Here is a 17,104-nt window from a genome sequence, read left to right on the forward strand (position 1 = left end):
TGTCAACCTCTGAGAGCATTAACTGCCTGCAACGCTTAGCAATATTCATTCCAATGATGCCATGCAGAGAGGGGTCCGGCTCATTTGGGTCATCATCTTTGATTATGAGGAAACCACACTCTGGAATAGTGAGTCCCATCACCTGTATGTCAAGCTCAACGTACCCTAAGTACGGCAGTGGTAATTTGTTTGCAGCTGTTAATTTAAGCCATTTAGCAGTGCAGTGCATGTCATCTTCTTCTCCATGCAGGTGGTCTCTGAAGAAACTCTCTGTCAAAGTGCTAACATGACTTCCTGTGTCCAACAAACATCTAAGAGGGACACCATCTATTCGGATGTCGACCTCAGGGCACTCACCGACAGCATTTTTTAAGAACCGCTCTTTAGTTAAGGTGTCTGCAGAGCCTTCTGACTTGCCTCGCATTGCCCGGCTCATGGCAATGGAGGGCTCTCGTTTCCCTGTACCGCAACAGAAGGTGTAACATTAGGCTTGTTCCCTGGCTGACGTGGTGTAGTGCATTGCCTAGCCATATGCCCCACCCCCTCGCAGCGCAAACAGATTGGCTGACCATCACTGGTGTACCTAGGCTGGGCTTTGGGTCTGTTACTCTTGATACCACTTCCTGAGCTGAGGTTCTGTGTAGTGAGCTCACGGACTGCATTAGTAAGCTCACCAATACACTCTAAAATGTGACAAGTTGAGCTTACTTAAAAGAATCTAGGAAACCGATTGCACTAAAGAAGGTAAGTAAATATAACTAACAGTCTGAAGTTAAGTTTACTTCATATCTACTTGTTAAGTTTACTTCAAATCTAATTGTATTTACTTAATTTTGTGAAGTTATTTAAACTTAAAAATAGAAACTATAATGAACTTGATCTTTCTAAGTGTTACCAACTTAAGTAAACCAAGTTAGTCTGACTTAACTGAGCAGTTGTGTTTACTTAATTTTATTAAGTTGTTTAAACTTAAAAATAGTAAGTATAATGAGCTTGATCTTTCTAAGTGTTACCAACTTAAGTAAGCCAAGTTAGTCTTACTTAACTGTACAGTTGTGTTTACTCAGTAGAATCTAGGAAACCGATTGCACTAAAAAAATCAAGTAAGCAGAACAAAGAATGATAAGTTTGCAGGCTTTTATTATTTGAACAAAATGTAATGCTGTGCACCTTAAGCCAAGGCCACTGTTTGTGGAAACAAATGATATTTCACCATAAAAACAAAAATGTAAGCCTTGTAAAATAATCTTTTATAAGCAAGTTTTTCTAAACAAATGTAGAAACCTTCTCTGACATTACTTAAGACTACAACAAGGCTCCTTTTATCACAATACCAATATTCAATTAAGCTTCAGCCAGCTTTCAAGTTAAATGAACCACAAACAATGCATATACTTGAAATGCAATAAACAAAACAAAATGCAAAAATAGGTGGATTTATACAGGCAATCTGGGTATTTGAATTCCCCAAAGCTCCATCGACATTAACAACTTGCAGTAGAAGTATCCCTAAAAATTTTGGGGTCACTATCAAACTAGGTGTATTAATGCTGGTATGGTCTGAGTTATCTAGAACGCAAGATGATTTAAGCAAATCCAAACAATTCAACAAATAAATTCAATATTTTTTCACAAGGACAGAAAATTGGTGCATCTATAGTACAACTTAACTGGTAGTTAAGGCTCACTGCCATCAAATCTTTCTGTAACATCTTTAACATTTAGGGGTGGTGTGTCCCAACATTTTAAAACAAACATTTGGATAAGTACACAAGGAGGTTTTTTGCAATCATCTGACTCATTCCCTGAGTCTGACTTCTCAAAATGACTCTGCTCTTCAGAAGACTGCTAATGCCACTTACATTCAGTCAAACTTTTATTTACTAAACTTCACAAACTAGTTTAGATTAATCAAGATGGGATTAACCCTCCATCCCACAGACTGAGACACTATAGAAACTTAAGTATAACAAGTAACCAAAATCATCCATCTGTGACAGACTGTAACTTAACTTTGCAGAGGTTAGTTGCAAATATATGAGTTTAACACTCAAATCAATATGCTTCAGGATCCCTTGCTATTTTAAGGATCTGCCAGCAGTACACCCACCTACTGCAAAAGAGCATTTTTCAAGCTCTGAAGTTTTGGTCTCAGGTTGCCCACCCAGGTTGAGCATCACCCTCTGAATGAAGTCAAAGGTGTTCCTGAGTCTTTTTGGATAATCCAAATGAAGAGCGTATATTAGTCCAAATGTAACACAAAAAGCTTGTGCGTGGCTTCCAATGTCATCCATGACGATATTACCTTCCAGTATGATAGCAATGCTGGAGGGTTCAAGGTGCAGGGCATGTGGACCTGGCTGCTGTCTGTCTTCAGGTATAACAGTCAAGACCCCAACAGGAACTTGTGTGACATCTGCGATGGTATCAGTGTCCTGCAGATATAAAGGAAGGTTAAAAACTAATTTGAACATTTTGGCTTCATAGTGCAAAACCTTCAAGGGGTCCGGTCTGAGTCGCTGCAGTTTAGCAGTTTATACTCGCTACAATTTTACTGGTGTGTGTTTATCTGTTTGTGTGTTCATAGGTAAGTGTGTTGCATGAAAATAAACCCCCCATAACACCTGAAATTACAGCGTCTGATTTCAGTGTGTTACATATGCAATACTTACAAAACAGACTTTGAAAAAATCACTTCCATCATCCCCGAGGAAAACTGGAAGACATCGCAGGACAGCAGTCCTCATGGCTTCGATATCATGGGTCTACAATTGGGAAAAACAGTGAAATAAGGAAGAGCATTTTCTGAAGAAACTGCATCATATTTTTCCAACTTAAGTTATTTAAAGGAATAGTTTGACATGTTAGGAAACGTATTTGCATGTCTTGCTGAGCTAGATTATAAGCTCAATATCACTTTCATGTCTGTATGGCAAATATGTGCCATAGTCTGTAGCTGGTTAGCAGGGTATTTATGTGTGTGTGGAAACTAGAACACTGTCAGAAAGGAACAACTTGCACAATTTCCTGCACTTATATAAAATGAGAAGGAATGCTTACCTTTGTTTCAACCTGGGAAAGGATCTCCTTAAGTGTCCTTCCAATTATTCCAGTTTTAGATTTGAAGATCTCAAGGAAACGTGGGGTATGGCAGTCCAAGGACTCAAAGAAGTCCCATTCAAGATCTTTACTTGCCACTCTTGTGAATTCTGCAAAGACCTTCAAGGACAAAACAGAACACAAACAAAACATTTTGTACCAAGTTAAGAGTTGACCACAATATTATCGTATACAAACTATGAATGGGACAGACAATTTTGCATCATGTAGAACCTATTCCCCCTAGCATGAAACATCCTGTATTTATTTAGCATACTTGCTTGCTTACCTGTTGTTTTCTGAAGAGAGCTGGCCATCGTTCCAACATCTGTTTCAAAGGGGGCTGCTCTTCCACAATTTCTTTGCGTCTTAATGAGAAGGTCTGGTTCATCAGCTGATTCACATGAACTGCATTTGGGAACCTTTTCTTCATTTCATTTTCAAGCAGCTGTCTAGAGCCTTCAAGTGTTGATGCATCTTGACCCTGTGGAAAATCTGGCAGGAAGTTTGTCTCACTTCTTCTGGGTCTCTTCAGGCTTTTTCCAGGTGGTTCCCCCTCTGGATTCTGCTGTGTTCTCTTGTTGACTGACAAATCTGCAATTCCACATCTGCGAAGTTTGGATCGGAGATTACCCATTTTGAATTTCAAACTATTCTTCCATCCATAGCAACCTGTGGTTGACCCTGGCTCAGCAAGGCACGGGTGCTTAGCTATCAGTGCTGCAGCAACAGTGGTGAAGTGTTCATCTTGACGGTAAGCCGAGAACTTGTACATCTCCTCAGCTAGCTTCTGCAGAATGTCATGCTTCATGTCTCGTGAAACTGACATGCGTGTGCCATCTCTCATATAAATTAGGTTTCCCTGTCTCAGTCTATATTCAATATTTACAGAGAAATATGGCACCTCAAATGTAGAAGGCCATGGTTCACGTGAGGTCAGTGGTGATGTCTCTTCAGTGTGAGGCAGTATTTCTGTGTCAGATGACCCAGGTGAAGACAGAGTCAACGCTGAAGACAATGCGCTGGCTGAAGATGATGGACTGGCTACAGACAATGTTACAACTACATTTTCCAGAGAGACAATCTTCAGTGTTGGTCTATCAGGCAGCTCAGTTATATCCATGAGGTTGCAAAAAGCATAGTTGAACTCTGGGTCTTCATAGTGAAGCATGAAGTCATATTGCTGATCAAGTCGTTTTTTCAACTCGCTTATTAGCTCTTCCAAAGTATCCGGTCTTTTGTGGAAAGTTACTTTTCGAATGTCATTATCAGCAACCACTACCCTCACTGGCCAGGACTGGTCCATGGTTCTGAAAGAATAAAATATGACATCAGCACAAAATGTAACGCTTTAGGGTCACAAACAACTGGCCTTTCACTCTGTAGGCAGAGAGGGGAAAGACATCATTGAAGTCTTTCAACTCGGTTACAAGCAAGCTTGAGCTACTTTTACAGACCTCATAAGCTCTAAGGTGTTCGTGATACCATGCAAACAACTGTCTACAAATGAACAAAACATTGGTATCCACAACCAGAACCTGCTGAATCTGCCTAAATTCTGGAAGGCCTGCGCATGAACCAACAGACACCACCATGTCAGCTGCATACTTAATACCATCTATGCTAACAGATGTTGCTGTAAGGACTGCGTTTTGAGGTGCATGTCTTGCCAACAAATGCTGCTGCACATTGTCTGGGAGGGAAGAAATCATGACACTCTTTGCTTTGTCCAATTCCAATGCTGGTTTAAAAAATGAAGCAGAATCTAAATGGTAAGCCATCATCTTCTGATGTCTATCAGCCAAAGTCAGAGGAACATTTCTGAAGTTGTGGGCTCTACGAATTACTTGTTTAAAGAATTTGTGTTTTCCCTCAAATCTCATAGTCCACACATCTACAAGTGGTCCAAATACTTGAATTAGATGGGGATAGTGCTCCAAGTAATGATGTTTTGGACGGAGTCTATAGTGAGGGAATGCCTCTTGAAGTAATGTTCTATGCTCTGACAACTTGAAATCCAGATAGTGGAGTGACTCCTCAGTAAACCTTGTACACATGGCCAACTCAACCACGTCTTTCAAGCACAGTAAAACCTCCCATGCTTCGTCTCCTTCAGGGATATAATGGCCAATCAACAGGGGAAGGAGTCTGATCAGGCTCCAGTTCTCATGACCATTACCTCCAATGGTCCCTTTAGCATGGAATGTTTTAGAAATTATCTGAGGCTGGTTTGTTTTGTCTGAATGTGTGTAGGGAAATTCCTTTATGGCACGATTCATCATCTCAAGTGTGAAGAACTTCTTTTTTATGAAGTCCTGAATGCAAAGACACAGCTCAGAAGGAACAATGCCTTCAAGCAAATCATGGAGGATATCAGGGGGGAAGCCATCAACAACATGAAAGTGTTCCAAATGAACACTTAAAGGACAGCTCCCTTTGACACCATATTGCTTTGACATCTTGGCATCCTGCTGGACTTCCCGCACATGCCGGTCATGGTCTTGCTTTGTTCTCAAGCAGAAGTGACCAGACCTAACTTCATTATCTTGTATGTCCTGCTGTGTAGCCATGCAAAAGCGGCAAATCTTATCAGAGACAAAACTTTCATGGAATCCTGCTAATGAATGAGCAGCCAAATTATCTGCTGCAATATACAAAACTGTTCCTCTGACACTTGAGCCTAATCTTTCAACATAAACACCATGCTTCTCAAGAAGCACTAGATCCTGAAGGAGTGGATGAAGGACTTCAGAGTACCCACATGCTTTGACAGTGTTTGTCTTGCAAAGAAGAGCTAACTGTATTGAGCTGAGAGAGGAACGGAATTTGGGTGCAAGATTTACTAGAACCCAATATACTGCACAGATTTTGTGTTTATTTTTAGAGGTCCCCAGAGGGTTTGCAACCTCAAAGTCATCAATGTAAAGTGCCAAGGCAATCTGAAAATTTTCCTCCACTAGTAAAGGATTTTCTTTGAAACGTGAACCGTCCCTGAAGGTACTGTATCCTTGCACATCACCATTGCTAACTGTGAGAGCTTTGTCCAAGATTTCATCTTTGTTTAACAAAGTCTGAAGCATTTTAAGGACAGGTATGTAGACAACTGACTGCTTGTGTTCACCTGTAATAAACTCAACAGGTTCCACAATTTTAAACTCTTTTACCATGTAAGAGGCTCTTTTGCAGGAGGTGGATAGGGAACCTCCTTTTTGAGTGTGTTTCAGAATGACATCACTCTCTGAGATTGCACTTATTATTTCTCTTGCAATAGACATGTCTGCATCAGGATAGTAGTTCAGGAGTACTCTCTGAATAGCAGAAAAATGCAAAGGTTTTGACAGGTCCATTATCTGCCTTATTTGCTGTATTACATCTTGCACAGCAGTTTCTGATATCTTAAGTATGGTCTGCATTCTAAGGAAAAGGGCTGCCAAATTATGCTCAAGCTGCCTCTCCAAGTCATCAGTATCATCTGCAGTCAAATCCTCTTCTTGAAAATCAGTTGCGTCTTCAATGTCACTTTCATTTTCAGTTTGGACAACTTCACCCAAAGTTTCTGTATGTGTTAAAATTTCCGGTTTGAACTGCAACTGGCTGTGTATCTGTCTGCCATCATGGTTCCTGCTTTTGTGGGCATTAAATGTAGTGTAGACGCAGGTTTCAAAATTACAATCCTTGTAAGGGCACTGTACTTTTTGGTGCATCCGGATATGTGTCCGTAAGTGTGAAAAAAAATCTTTTTCTACACATGGCTCATTGAAGTCACAAAGCTGACATTGGAACTTTTTTTTTGTGGCATCACAATGATCATCAATCTGGGAGTGTGCTCTTGATAGATGTACCTTAAGAGCATTAAAGGACTTGAATGTGCAGGGGCACTCTTTATGAACACATGGTAATGGTGATGTTCTTGTGTAACCACCATGTTTCAATCTATAATGTTTAAGTAACTGCCCTCTCTTTTGACATGTGAAGTTGCAAAACTTACACGTCCACTGCATCAGTGTTGGTTGTCTGTCGTCAAGCTGTAAAATAAATAAATAAGGTCACAAAAATGGCATCAAAAATGGCTCAAATACTTTAAGTGAAGACATTTGAGGTCAATAAATTTTGGCAGACCAAGCAGGGCATCTCTTATTGCCATTTTTGCTCATTCTAAGATCCAGAATGACCACAGCTATACAGTTCTGAGCAATAAGTCAGGTTGTTGCTTATTTGGTTCTGGCTGTGGTCATTCTGCCCTGCATGCTCTGCCCAAATTCATTTACCAAATTTGTAAATGCTACTTTGAAGCAGAATAACAAAATGAAAGAATTATAGTAGTGGTAATCAATTGTGATTTGCAGCATCATCATGTTTAAGCTTCATTAGAATTTAATTGTACATTACAATTTATACATTAGCACAAGCCATGGCACAGTGACTCACTTTCGCCGCTTTTCTCTCACTCTTTTCACTCCTTTACATTTCTCTTCCCAGTCACTGTTGCTGCCACAAGAGTACCTGCTGTTTTCATTTATGTGCTATAAATTATCGTGTGAATGACATGATAATGGTAATAATTAAGTTAGCTGCCTTGGCTAATCTTTGCTAACAATAGCATTAGCCTAGTTATCGCTAAATGTTTGTAATACCTATGTTCTGAAAAAAATGTCCTGCAAAAAATGTAGTTGTAAGTAATGAAATTATAGCTGATACTTGAAAGACTTTGAACAACTTACCACAAGACCCAGAAAATGTTGTTTTCTTCCCTCGTTTTTGTCCACGCAGTTTCTGGAAACTTCTGTACTGCTCATGCGCACGTGCTCTGCTGAGCCTGTTCATTCCAGGAACAGAATGTTACAAGTCCCGTTTACTCAAATGAACTAAGTTTTAAACCTCCTTAAGGAAAAATGAGTACATACTTACATTCCATGAGTTAAATCAACAGGATAGGGACAGATAAGTAAAGTACACTATAATGATTTAAGTAAGCATAGCTATTACCTTTTAAAGTGTAGCCTTGCCCTGCTGAGCAATTATCTTAACTACTTCTTGCAGAGTCAGTCTTAAGTCAGTCGGTGAGTCAGTGGCAAAGTTTGCCTGTTCTGTAACCTCATTGGGGCTGGCACCAACTAGATTCCTTTGCTATATCTTTGCTATATTTGCGCTCCGAGGACGGTCTTCCAGAGCCCACATGATCGCCTCCTCACGGACATCAAACAAAGAACAATCGGGCTTCTCTCTAATGAGCCTTCGGAGATCGCGACGAAGAGCCAAGTCGCGCACTCCCTCAATGAACTGGTCTCTAAGTGTGAGCTGAGCGTTAGCTATTGCATCAGGGGACTGTTGAAGAGTGGAGTTAAGCAGCTGCGAGAGAGCATGTGAATAATCTCTTAGGTCCTCTCCATCTAACTGTCTGCGGGCATAGAAAGCATGTAACAGTTGTGGGGTACTGCGCTTCTCTCTAAAGGCTCCCCTCAGACATGTAAAAAGATCACTGGGTTGCCCCACCCGTCCCCTCGTACACAGTTTGACTTCCTCTAAGGCTGGACCCTTTAACAGTGAAAGGACAAAATCTACTTGATCTTCACTGCGTAGACCCCTCGCTCTTATCGCCCTCTCCACCTCCTCTATTAACTCATCTACAGTGTGAACATCTTTCCCCGGTTCACCACAAAATGGTACAATGTGTTTTTCTCTGGGAATGTAAACAATAGACCTGGTCTGTACATCACCCAGATTAGCAATACTGGACATAACATCATCATGTTTCTTACTCAGTTCCAGGATCTGTGACTGCAGCTGCACCAAAGGGTTACCTTCATCCCCACCCACAGAAGTAGCAGGATTGTTCTCTTCGTTGCTGACTTCTGCTCCAGCAGCAGCTTGCTCCCACGTCCTCTTCCGACATTTTGAGAAGTCTCTTATAGTGTCTTTATTGCAGAAAAACAACCCAATCGGTAGCAAGTTCAATGTCTTTCAACCCAACAGTCTTGAAGGCGGGGGGCACCCGACGATCAGCTCCTCCAGCAATCCACGTCAGTGATGCAGACACCCCTCTCGTCCCGGAACTCCAGCCACGTGTCCTGCTCAGCCACTCCAAGGACACCACACGCTGCTCCGGTCTTCGCCACTACTGTTGTCTGAATACTGTACTTTCTCTATCTGGCTAAGATCTCAAAATTAAACAGGGTATCCCACTTCTGACACCAAAATTAGTGTAGCCGGATCATAAAGGATAAGATCGGACACACTGAAATATATTTTAGAGGATCTTTAATACCCCGACTGACCTCAAACAAGGACAGCATTAATTTGCTAATTTTGAGACAGACGTTTATAACTGTCAGTACAAAACAGACAACAGCAGTGGCTGTATTTCTATGTAAACAGAGAATAAACATACATTAATACATTTCTCAGCCACACTTCTCATTTTAACATACACATCAGTTTTTAACTCATATATATTTCATGAATTAACTTAATGTACACCATGAATTAACTCTGAACATTATGAATGAACTCATATGTAAATATTTATACATCCCTTTTATAACATATATTTTTGTAGTACTCTTAAATCAACTCATAATACACTTTAATCACACAAAATCATGTGCTCACTTACTCTTTTCCTAGCTTGTAGCTTGAGAGCCTCACCCCTCTCCTGGATGTAACACACACAGCTCTCTATCTCCCCTCTACATGGGTGATAACATGTATATCATAAACAAAAGTTTGACAATGAAATTATCTTAATTAACATTTTGGAAACGTATATGCTGCCACTTACGCTGACCCGTGGTCCTCTAGTGGACACAATATAAACACACTCTTTACCGACGACAAATAAACGTGAAGTTTCTGGTCACCAACGTCAGTCTGTCGGCTCGGTCTCACTCTAATTCTTTAACTGCAACAAGTATTCTCTCTGTGTTACCGGATTTATCCGTTTCTCTTCATACACACAAGGAATACACACTTCACCATTGCCCGCGCTGAGGAGACTGCTGTTCGCGCGCATGAAGTCTCATGTGATTTTGTCATTCTCGCGAGATCTCCCACCAGGCTGGCCCGAAAGTGAAACTACACATCCCATTAGGCACAGCACATACAAAAAAACACAGTAACCCCTGTCCACTTGGCTACATATATATATATATATATATATATATATATATATATATATATATATATATATATATATATATATCAAACATCTTCAGAACAAAACAAGGGCACACAGCAACAATCAGACATTTACACAAAGCATTAAATCGAAACACATCACAACAACAACAGTCGGATAAACGCTAAACAATTACTCCCATGAGTCTTTGCGCCTTCAGCGCTCCGCGACGGCAAACGAGACTCCTCTGATCATTACAATATTTTATTGTTTCACGTGCTCATTTTTCTCAAATGTCAAAATTGTCAACTACGCACAACTGTGGTGTCACAATAACAACCATCAACATAAAAGAGTAATTGCAAGCCTTGCACATCAGCAAACAGTTCTCAGTTCTTAGTTTACATCAAATTAAAGTAGCCTGTGATGCAACAAATCAATACAAAATCAATACAAATAAAGTAAAACCAAGAAAATCCCAAGACTGAAATACTCCCGTTTGCTTAATGGGAGAAGTTATGTTTCCCCTTCGACACTGTCATGACTCCAGTTTGTGTTGTCCTTCTATCTGGTTTTTGGTTTTTGATTCATGTCCTTTTTTTTCTATGTCTTGTTGTGTTCTGTGTTTTGGTTTTTCCTTGTCTTGTGTCTCATGTTCTGATTTTTCCATGCCCTCATGTGTCCTTTAAGTTCTCCTGTGTTCTCCCCTCTGGCTCACTCTGTCTGTTGTCTTGTTCCCTCCTGGTCTGTTCCTCTGTGCTCCTCCCCCTCATTATCACACCTGGCTTCCTTCCTCCTCTCTCCTCACCTGTTCCTCGTCATGTCATTAGTGTCTGTGTATTTAGTCTCTGTGTTCCCCTCACTCCTTGTCCGGTCATTGTTTGCTGTTTTCTGTCTCGTGTCCATGCTCGTGTCCATGCTCGTGTCCAGGCTCCTGTCCCGTATGGTATGTTTTTGGTTTTGAGTTTTCCATGTTTTGAGTTGAACTTTGATTTTTGATTTGTACTTTGTCTCGTTCTTGTTTGCTACTTTGTCTCGTTCTTGTTTGCTACTTTGTCTTTTGCCCTGTTTTTGTCTGCTTTTGGTTTTTGTATCAGCTATCATTAAAGCTCGCTTTTGTTCCTCCTTATTTTGCCTCCTGTGTGTAACTGCATTTGGGTCCACCTTCCCCTTCCATAGTTTCCTTCCCCTTCCATAGTTTTCCCCTTTAAACCCCAACCTGACAGACACTATCTTTTTAATGTCGGGCTTGACAGCTGGCAGGCTTATGCGCAAGCAGTCCTCCAAAGACTGGTTTGACAGTCGGAACTCCAACACAACTAGAATATCAGTAAGCAGTCATTTTGACCGCTAGATTTTAAACGTTATAATCTCTCATGTAAATACCCAATTGAGTGATGAATGCATTCATTGTGTCATGATATCTTTTAAAAACGAAATAACATCAAAATATACATTTTAACAAGTTCAATTATACATTCATCAATGTTCATATCAGCGCACAGAGTAAACCGTAATTATTGCATATATCTACACAAGATTTTAATAGAAAAAATTCAGAACAAGAAAATTAACAATTAAAAGTGACTTATTTGATTATGAAACATTTTATTTTAACACTTAATAAATATATAAAACATAATGATGGTCGAAAAAGCTGGAAACGAGATGATCTAAAACTAAAACAAGCCTGTCTTTTATACAGCATCTTTTACCGCAATTTGAGGCTTAAGTCTCGCTATCTCTCCAACAGGCAGGCAGAAGACCTTTCTCAACACTGGCGGAGTCCACCTGCACATGTCTAGATTTAAAACAATCAGATTTCTCAAAATCAGGTAACTGCCCTTTTCCAGATGAAAGATACCAGATTATGCTATTCTCTCTCTCTCGCTCTCGCTCGCTCTCTCTCTCTCTGATCTGTTGAAAATTCATTAAGTTGTGATAATTTAATTGGAGATTGACAGAGACTGCAACATTTGACTTTGAAATTAAAAAAAAAAGTAGATACATTGTATTGTTGCATTGCATTGTACTAGTTAACTTAACGAAATGAAATCTATAATGTCAGTAATATCTGATTCTGACATTTATATCTGGACAGTCTTTTAGAATGACAAAAATAATTATTACTGCTCTTGTCCTGTCCTCTCCCTCTCCTCTCTGTCTGTGACTACAATTTGTAGCTTTTAACTTAGCTTAACAGCACTCATTATTGAGTAGGCTTTTGAACAATGCATGATAAAGGTTGCAGATGGCCTAGATCGGGCGCTTTTTGTAAATGGGATGTGTGCGGTTGTAACTTGTGTAACTATGTCTGTGTGGTATACACACCTCTTACCCCGCAGCACAGTGTGAGTAGCAGGCTCCGTCCACCAGTTGTTGCAGCTGCTAGCTCTGCCAGTTGGAAAGAGTGTGGGGTGGACTCAACCATTCCTGAGAATGGGAGTGGGGGAAACTAAATCTTTAAAGATGTAAATAGCACATTATTGCGCAATTATAATGAGCACTGCTTACATTGTGCTTTCAATAAATGCTACTGCATTGTTCAAAAATTATTAATTGTGTCTCAAATTATTCTGGGGGTGGGGGGGCATTCCGCCGATGTCCACACCTGTGTGCAAGGTGCTCAGGATGCAGACCTTCTTCCTCGGCTTTCCCTGGTACAGTCAGAGTCACGTCACTTCAGCACCTTGAACAGGTCCGCTTGCTGTTTCATGAAGTTGGGAACTCCAGTTTGTGTTTGCCCATGGTGCCAACCAGGCTATAAAATGCAACTATATAATAATTAACTTACAAGTAAATTCACAAATAAGTACAAAAAATGTAACATTGAAACCCCTCAAAATGATGTGTGGTCAATATGACCGCTTATGGCCGAAATGGGTAAAACATATCATATTTTCTTGAATGAACTATTGTTCTTCTCATTTATTATTCAGGATTCAATACAGTTTTTGGCTCACTTCTCCTCCTACAAACTTTGAGCTACAGAAACCATTCAACTATCAAAATGTGCAGCTTTTTAATTTTGGCTTTCCTATCTATTACACTTTTGGAACTTGTATTCAGTTTTTGAAAATATTGTATGGTTTTGAAATAATCACAGTTTTAGTTTTAGCCCGTCTTCTGAGTTTATAATGGGTGTGTATTGCATGAGCTAGAGTGTGTGACATCATCAACTGCCGCACCCCAGAGTGTAGAGCAGCTGGAAAAACGGGAGAAAAAAATTCTCCTCAGTTTGATTTTGATCCCAAACCTTTCAGTTCACATAGACAGTCTATACAAAGAAATGTAGAAAATCTTGTTGGCTTTCAGCTGATGGTCTCATTTCAGATGCAGGACTTACAGTTTTGGATTTAGAAGCCCTGGAGAGACAAGAACTCTAGCAGATCGCCCATAAGCCGCAATGTTAATTTCGAGCCAAAATTTCTGGAGGAGATCAGACGGTATCTGTTGTGTCTCTTGCTCTTGTGCCCTCATTTTGCACTCTCCAGAAATATAAATGACATGACCGTGTTCAGCAACCCCTCCTCTAACTCAACATATAAATATTTTGGTGATAGCCATCACAGTTTTTTCAAAAATCGCAGGAGTTTGGGAGGCGTTTTCCCTTTCCTTATGGGCACATTTTCAGCTCTGGCTCGGCTCCTGCTGCAGCATGTGTGCAGGCATTTCAAGCTCTCTCTGCCTTTAACTTTTCACCTTTTCAGCCCTTTTCACCTTTTTAAGCTCTTTCAGCCCTTTTAGTTTACAGCTTTTTAGCCTTGTCAGAATGAGGCATAATGCAATGAAATAGTTTCAGGAAGAAGCTGAAAGTATCATCGTCCAGTAGCTGAAGAGAATTTTTTCTCCAGTTCTTCCAGCTGCTCTACAGTCTGGCGATGATGTCACCCACTCTAGCTCATGCAATACACAGCCATTATAAAATCAGAAGAAGGCCTAAAAATCTGTAAAACTAAAACTGTGATGGTTTGGAAACCGTAAGAGATTTTTAAAAACTGAATACATGCTCAACAGTTCAAGGTCTTCTGACTCTTTAAAAGGTGGAATGGTATCTGTAGCTCAAAGCATGAAGCACAAGAAGAGGTTGAAAGTCGATGAGTTTTGAAGAGGATTTTAAGATTTTCCCATTTACTTTCCATTCAAACTAATCAGACTGCGACCAGATCGCCATCTATTGGCCGATTTGCACCAAATTTTACACAGAGCCTCGACAGTCCATGGAACACAATTATGAACATTTACGTGATAATCAGACTGTATTTTGTTTAGATGTGCAAGACTGTCCGCTTTCAACACCACATGCAGGAATTTGTTGTTTTAAATTTCGGCTGTTTCATGGACTATCAAAATTCTTTTAAAAAATTTTTGTCAAGAGGGTCTAGAGATGCTTCACGCAAAGTTTCATGGAAATTGTTCAAATTGCCTAGGAGGAGTTCGAAAAAGTAGCTTTTTCATTTGTCGCAATTTTGCGAATGGAAGCTTAGCTTGAAAGTGGGCGTGGCCTACACCAAATAATTCAGCTGAATGCAAGGAACATGTAGATATAAGGTTTACAATGTGTGACACATTATGTGTGAGTTATGGGCCAAAAACGCATTAACATGGAAAATAGCGCCACCTGCTGGTCATTTTTAGTATGTAAGTTGCAGGGGCTAGTCTATACCACGCCTATGATTTTCATTTCCATAAGTGTTATGGTGTGGGCACAGGGTCAAATCTAAAATTAAACTGGCACCAGAGCGCCACCTAGTGGCCGATTGGTAAGTCCTTTGTCAGATATCCTAATAATAATAATAAGTATAATCTGAAGTTTCATGTCATTTGGACACACCGTTGTGGAGATATCCAACACTTCCTGTTTGGCAGGAAATCTGCAGGAAGTTGTTATTTAATAACGTGAGTATTGTTTGGCCTATCAAAATTCTTTTAATAACTTTTTGTCAGGAGGGTCCACAGATGCTGTGTGCCAAGTTTCGTGCAAATCGGTGAAATCGCCTGGGAGGAGTTCGAAAAAGTAGGTTTTCTTCGGACGAAATGATTGCATTTTTCACTGCCTGAACATACCCCAAAATTCACCAAACTTGGAATCTAAGTCACACCTGGCGAAAAATTTTATAATCTGTTGTCGTCCTGAATTTCCACCACTAGGTGGCGCTGTTATTAAGGAAAGCACGTCTTGGCTAATAACTCCCATATACTTTGTCGCACATTCAAAAACCTTATATCTACGCGTTCACTGCAAAGTGGCGAGTCTCGTGGTATAGGCCACGCCCATTTCCGCCTACCGTTTTTTTCGCTACGTCGCAAAATGTTGAAAACCTACTTTTTCGAACTCGTCCCAGGCAATTTCACTAATTTGCACGAAACTTGGCACACACCATCTGTGGACCCTCCTGACAAAAAGTTATTAAAAGAATTTTGATAGGCCAAACAATACTCACGTTATTAAATTGGAACTTCCTGCGGATTTCCTTCCAAACAGGAAGTGTTGGATATCTCCACAACGGTGAGCCCAAATGACATGAAACTTGACATAATACTTTGACATGACTTACTGAAGATGTGTCCAAAAGTTTAGGCGATGACCACAAGGTGGCACTCTTTAAGTTCTAATAGTTTATATCTCCACATCGGTTGAGCGGATTGACACCAAACTTGGTATAATCATTGCCACTGCCCTCTTGAGGATATCTGACAAAGGATTTAGCGATCAGCCACTAGGTGGCGCTCTGGTGCCAGTTTAATTTTATATTTGGCCCTGTGCCCACACCTTAACACTTATGGAAATGACATTCATAGGCGTGGTATAGACTAGCCCCTGCAACTTACATACCAAAAATGACCAGCAGGTGGCGCTATTTTCCATGTGAAAAAGTTTTTGGGCCGTAACTCACACATATTGTGTCACACATTGGTAAACCTTACATCTACAAGTTCCCTCAATTAAGTTGAATTATTTGGTGTAGGCCACGCCCACTTTTGAGCTAACTTTCCATTCGCAAAATTGCGACAAATGCAAAACCTACTTTTTCGAACTCCTCCTAGGCAATTTGATCAATTTGCATTAAATTTTGCGTGAAGCATCTATGGACCCCCCTGACAAAAAGTTATCAAAAGAATTTTGATAGTCCATAAAACGGCCAAAATTTAAAACAACAAATTACTGCATATTGTGTTCAAAGCAGACAATCTTGCACATCTAAACAAAGTACTGTCTGATTATCTCGTAAATGTTCATAGTTGTGAGCCATGGGCTGATGAGGCTTTGTGTAAAATTTGGTGCAAATCGGCCAATAGGTGGCGATCTGGCAGCAGTCTAATTAGTTTGAATGGAAAGTAAATGGGAAAATCTTAAAATCCTCTTCAAAACTCAACGACTTTCAACCTCTTCTTGTGATTCATGCTTTGAGCTACAGATACCATTCCACCTTTTAAAGACTCAGAAGACCTTGAACTGTTGGACATGTATTCAGTTTTTAAAAATCTTTTACGGTTTCCAATTCATCACAGTTTTAGTTTTAAGGATTTTTAGGCCTTCTTCTGATTTTGTAATGGGTGTGTATTGCGTGAGCTAGAGGGTGTGACATCATCGCTAGAGTGTAGAGCAGCTGGAAGAACTGGAGAAAAAATTGTCTTCAGCTTGATTTGGATCCCACATCTTTTACTTCACATAGACAGTATATACATAGAAATGTAGGACATCTTGTTGACTTTCAGCTGATGGTCCTATTTTAGATGTAAGACTTACACTTTTGGCTGTAGAAGTCCTAGAGCGATAAGCACTCCAGCAGCTCCCCCATAAGGCACAATGTTAATTTTGAGCATAGGTTTCTGGAGAAGAGGAGATAGTACTTGTTTTTTCTCTCGCTCTGCTGCCGTCATTTTTCA

General features: G+C 40.2%; 1 protein-coding gene and 1 long non-coding RNA gene across 3 annotated transcripts; one reads left to right on the forward strand and one right to left on the reverse strand.

Moving 5' to 3' along the window:
* Nucleotides 1–922: 922 nt before the first annotated feature.
* LOC119030976 lies at nucleotides 923–3,520 on the reverse strand. 2 transcript variants are annotated; one of them, XM_037119005.1, is made up of 4 exons: nucleotides 3,389–3,520; nucleotides 3,061–3,219; nucleotides 2,673–2,765; nucleotides 923–2,435 (listed from the first exon to the last, which is right to left on the reverse strand). In XM_037119005.1, the coding sequence occupies exons 1-4, from the start codon at nucleotides 3,488–3,490 to the stop codon at nucleotides 2,079–2,081; spliced, it is 711 nt and encodes a 236-aa protein (XP_036974900.1). In that variant the 5' UTR covers nucleotides 3,491–3,520; the 3' UTR covers nucleotides 923–2,078. The 2 variants fall into 2 exon arrangements, with proteins under 2 accessions (XP_036974900.1, XP_036974901.1); XM_037119006.1 differs by having other exon boundaries at nucleotides 3,061–3,209; nucleotides 3,389–3,494.
* A 7,572-nt stretch (nucleotides 3,521–11,092) lies between these two features.
* On the forward strand, nucleotides 11,093–12,768 carry LOC119031549. The gene is made up of 3 exons (XR_005078638.1): nucleotides 11,093–11,159; nucleotides 11,967–12,048; nucleotides 12,559–12,768. It is a non-coding gene; the product is annotated as an uncharacterized LOC119031549 (long non-coding RNA).
* The last annotated feature ends 4,336 nt before the right edge of the window (nucleotides 12,769–17,104 follow it).

Source organism: Acanthopagrus latus, chromosome 13 (assembly GCF_904848185.1).
Source record: "Acanthopagrus latus isolate v.2019 chromosome 13, fAcaLat1.1, whole genome shotgun sequence".
NCBI classification, from domain to species: Eukaryota; Metazoa; Chordata; class Actinopteri; order Spariformes; family Sparidae; genus Acanthopagrus; species Acanthopagrus latus.

What these genes read in the sequence shown, in the direction of transcription:
- LOC119030976 (XM_037119005.1), bottom strand. Translation starts at nt 3,490, where the DNA reads ATGAACCAGACCTTCTCATTAAGACGCAAAGAAATTGTGGAAGAGCAG. An exon ending in TTTCCCAGGTTGAAACAAAG is followed by an intron (nt 2,766 to 3,060) that starts GTAAGCATTCCT and finishes TCCCAATTGTAG; the next exon opens with ACCCATGATATCGAAGCCAT. An exon ending in ATTTTTTCAAAGTCTGTTTT is followed by an intron (nt 2,436 to 2,672) that starts GTAAGTATTGCA and finishes TTATATCTGCAG; the next exon opens with GACACTGATACCATCGCAGA.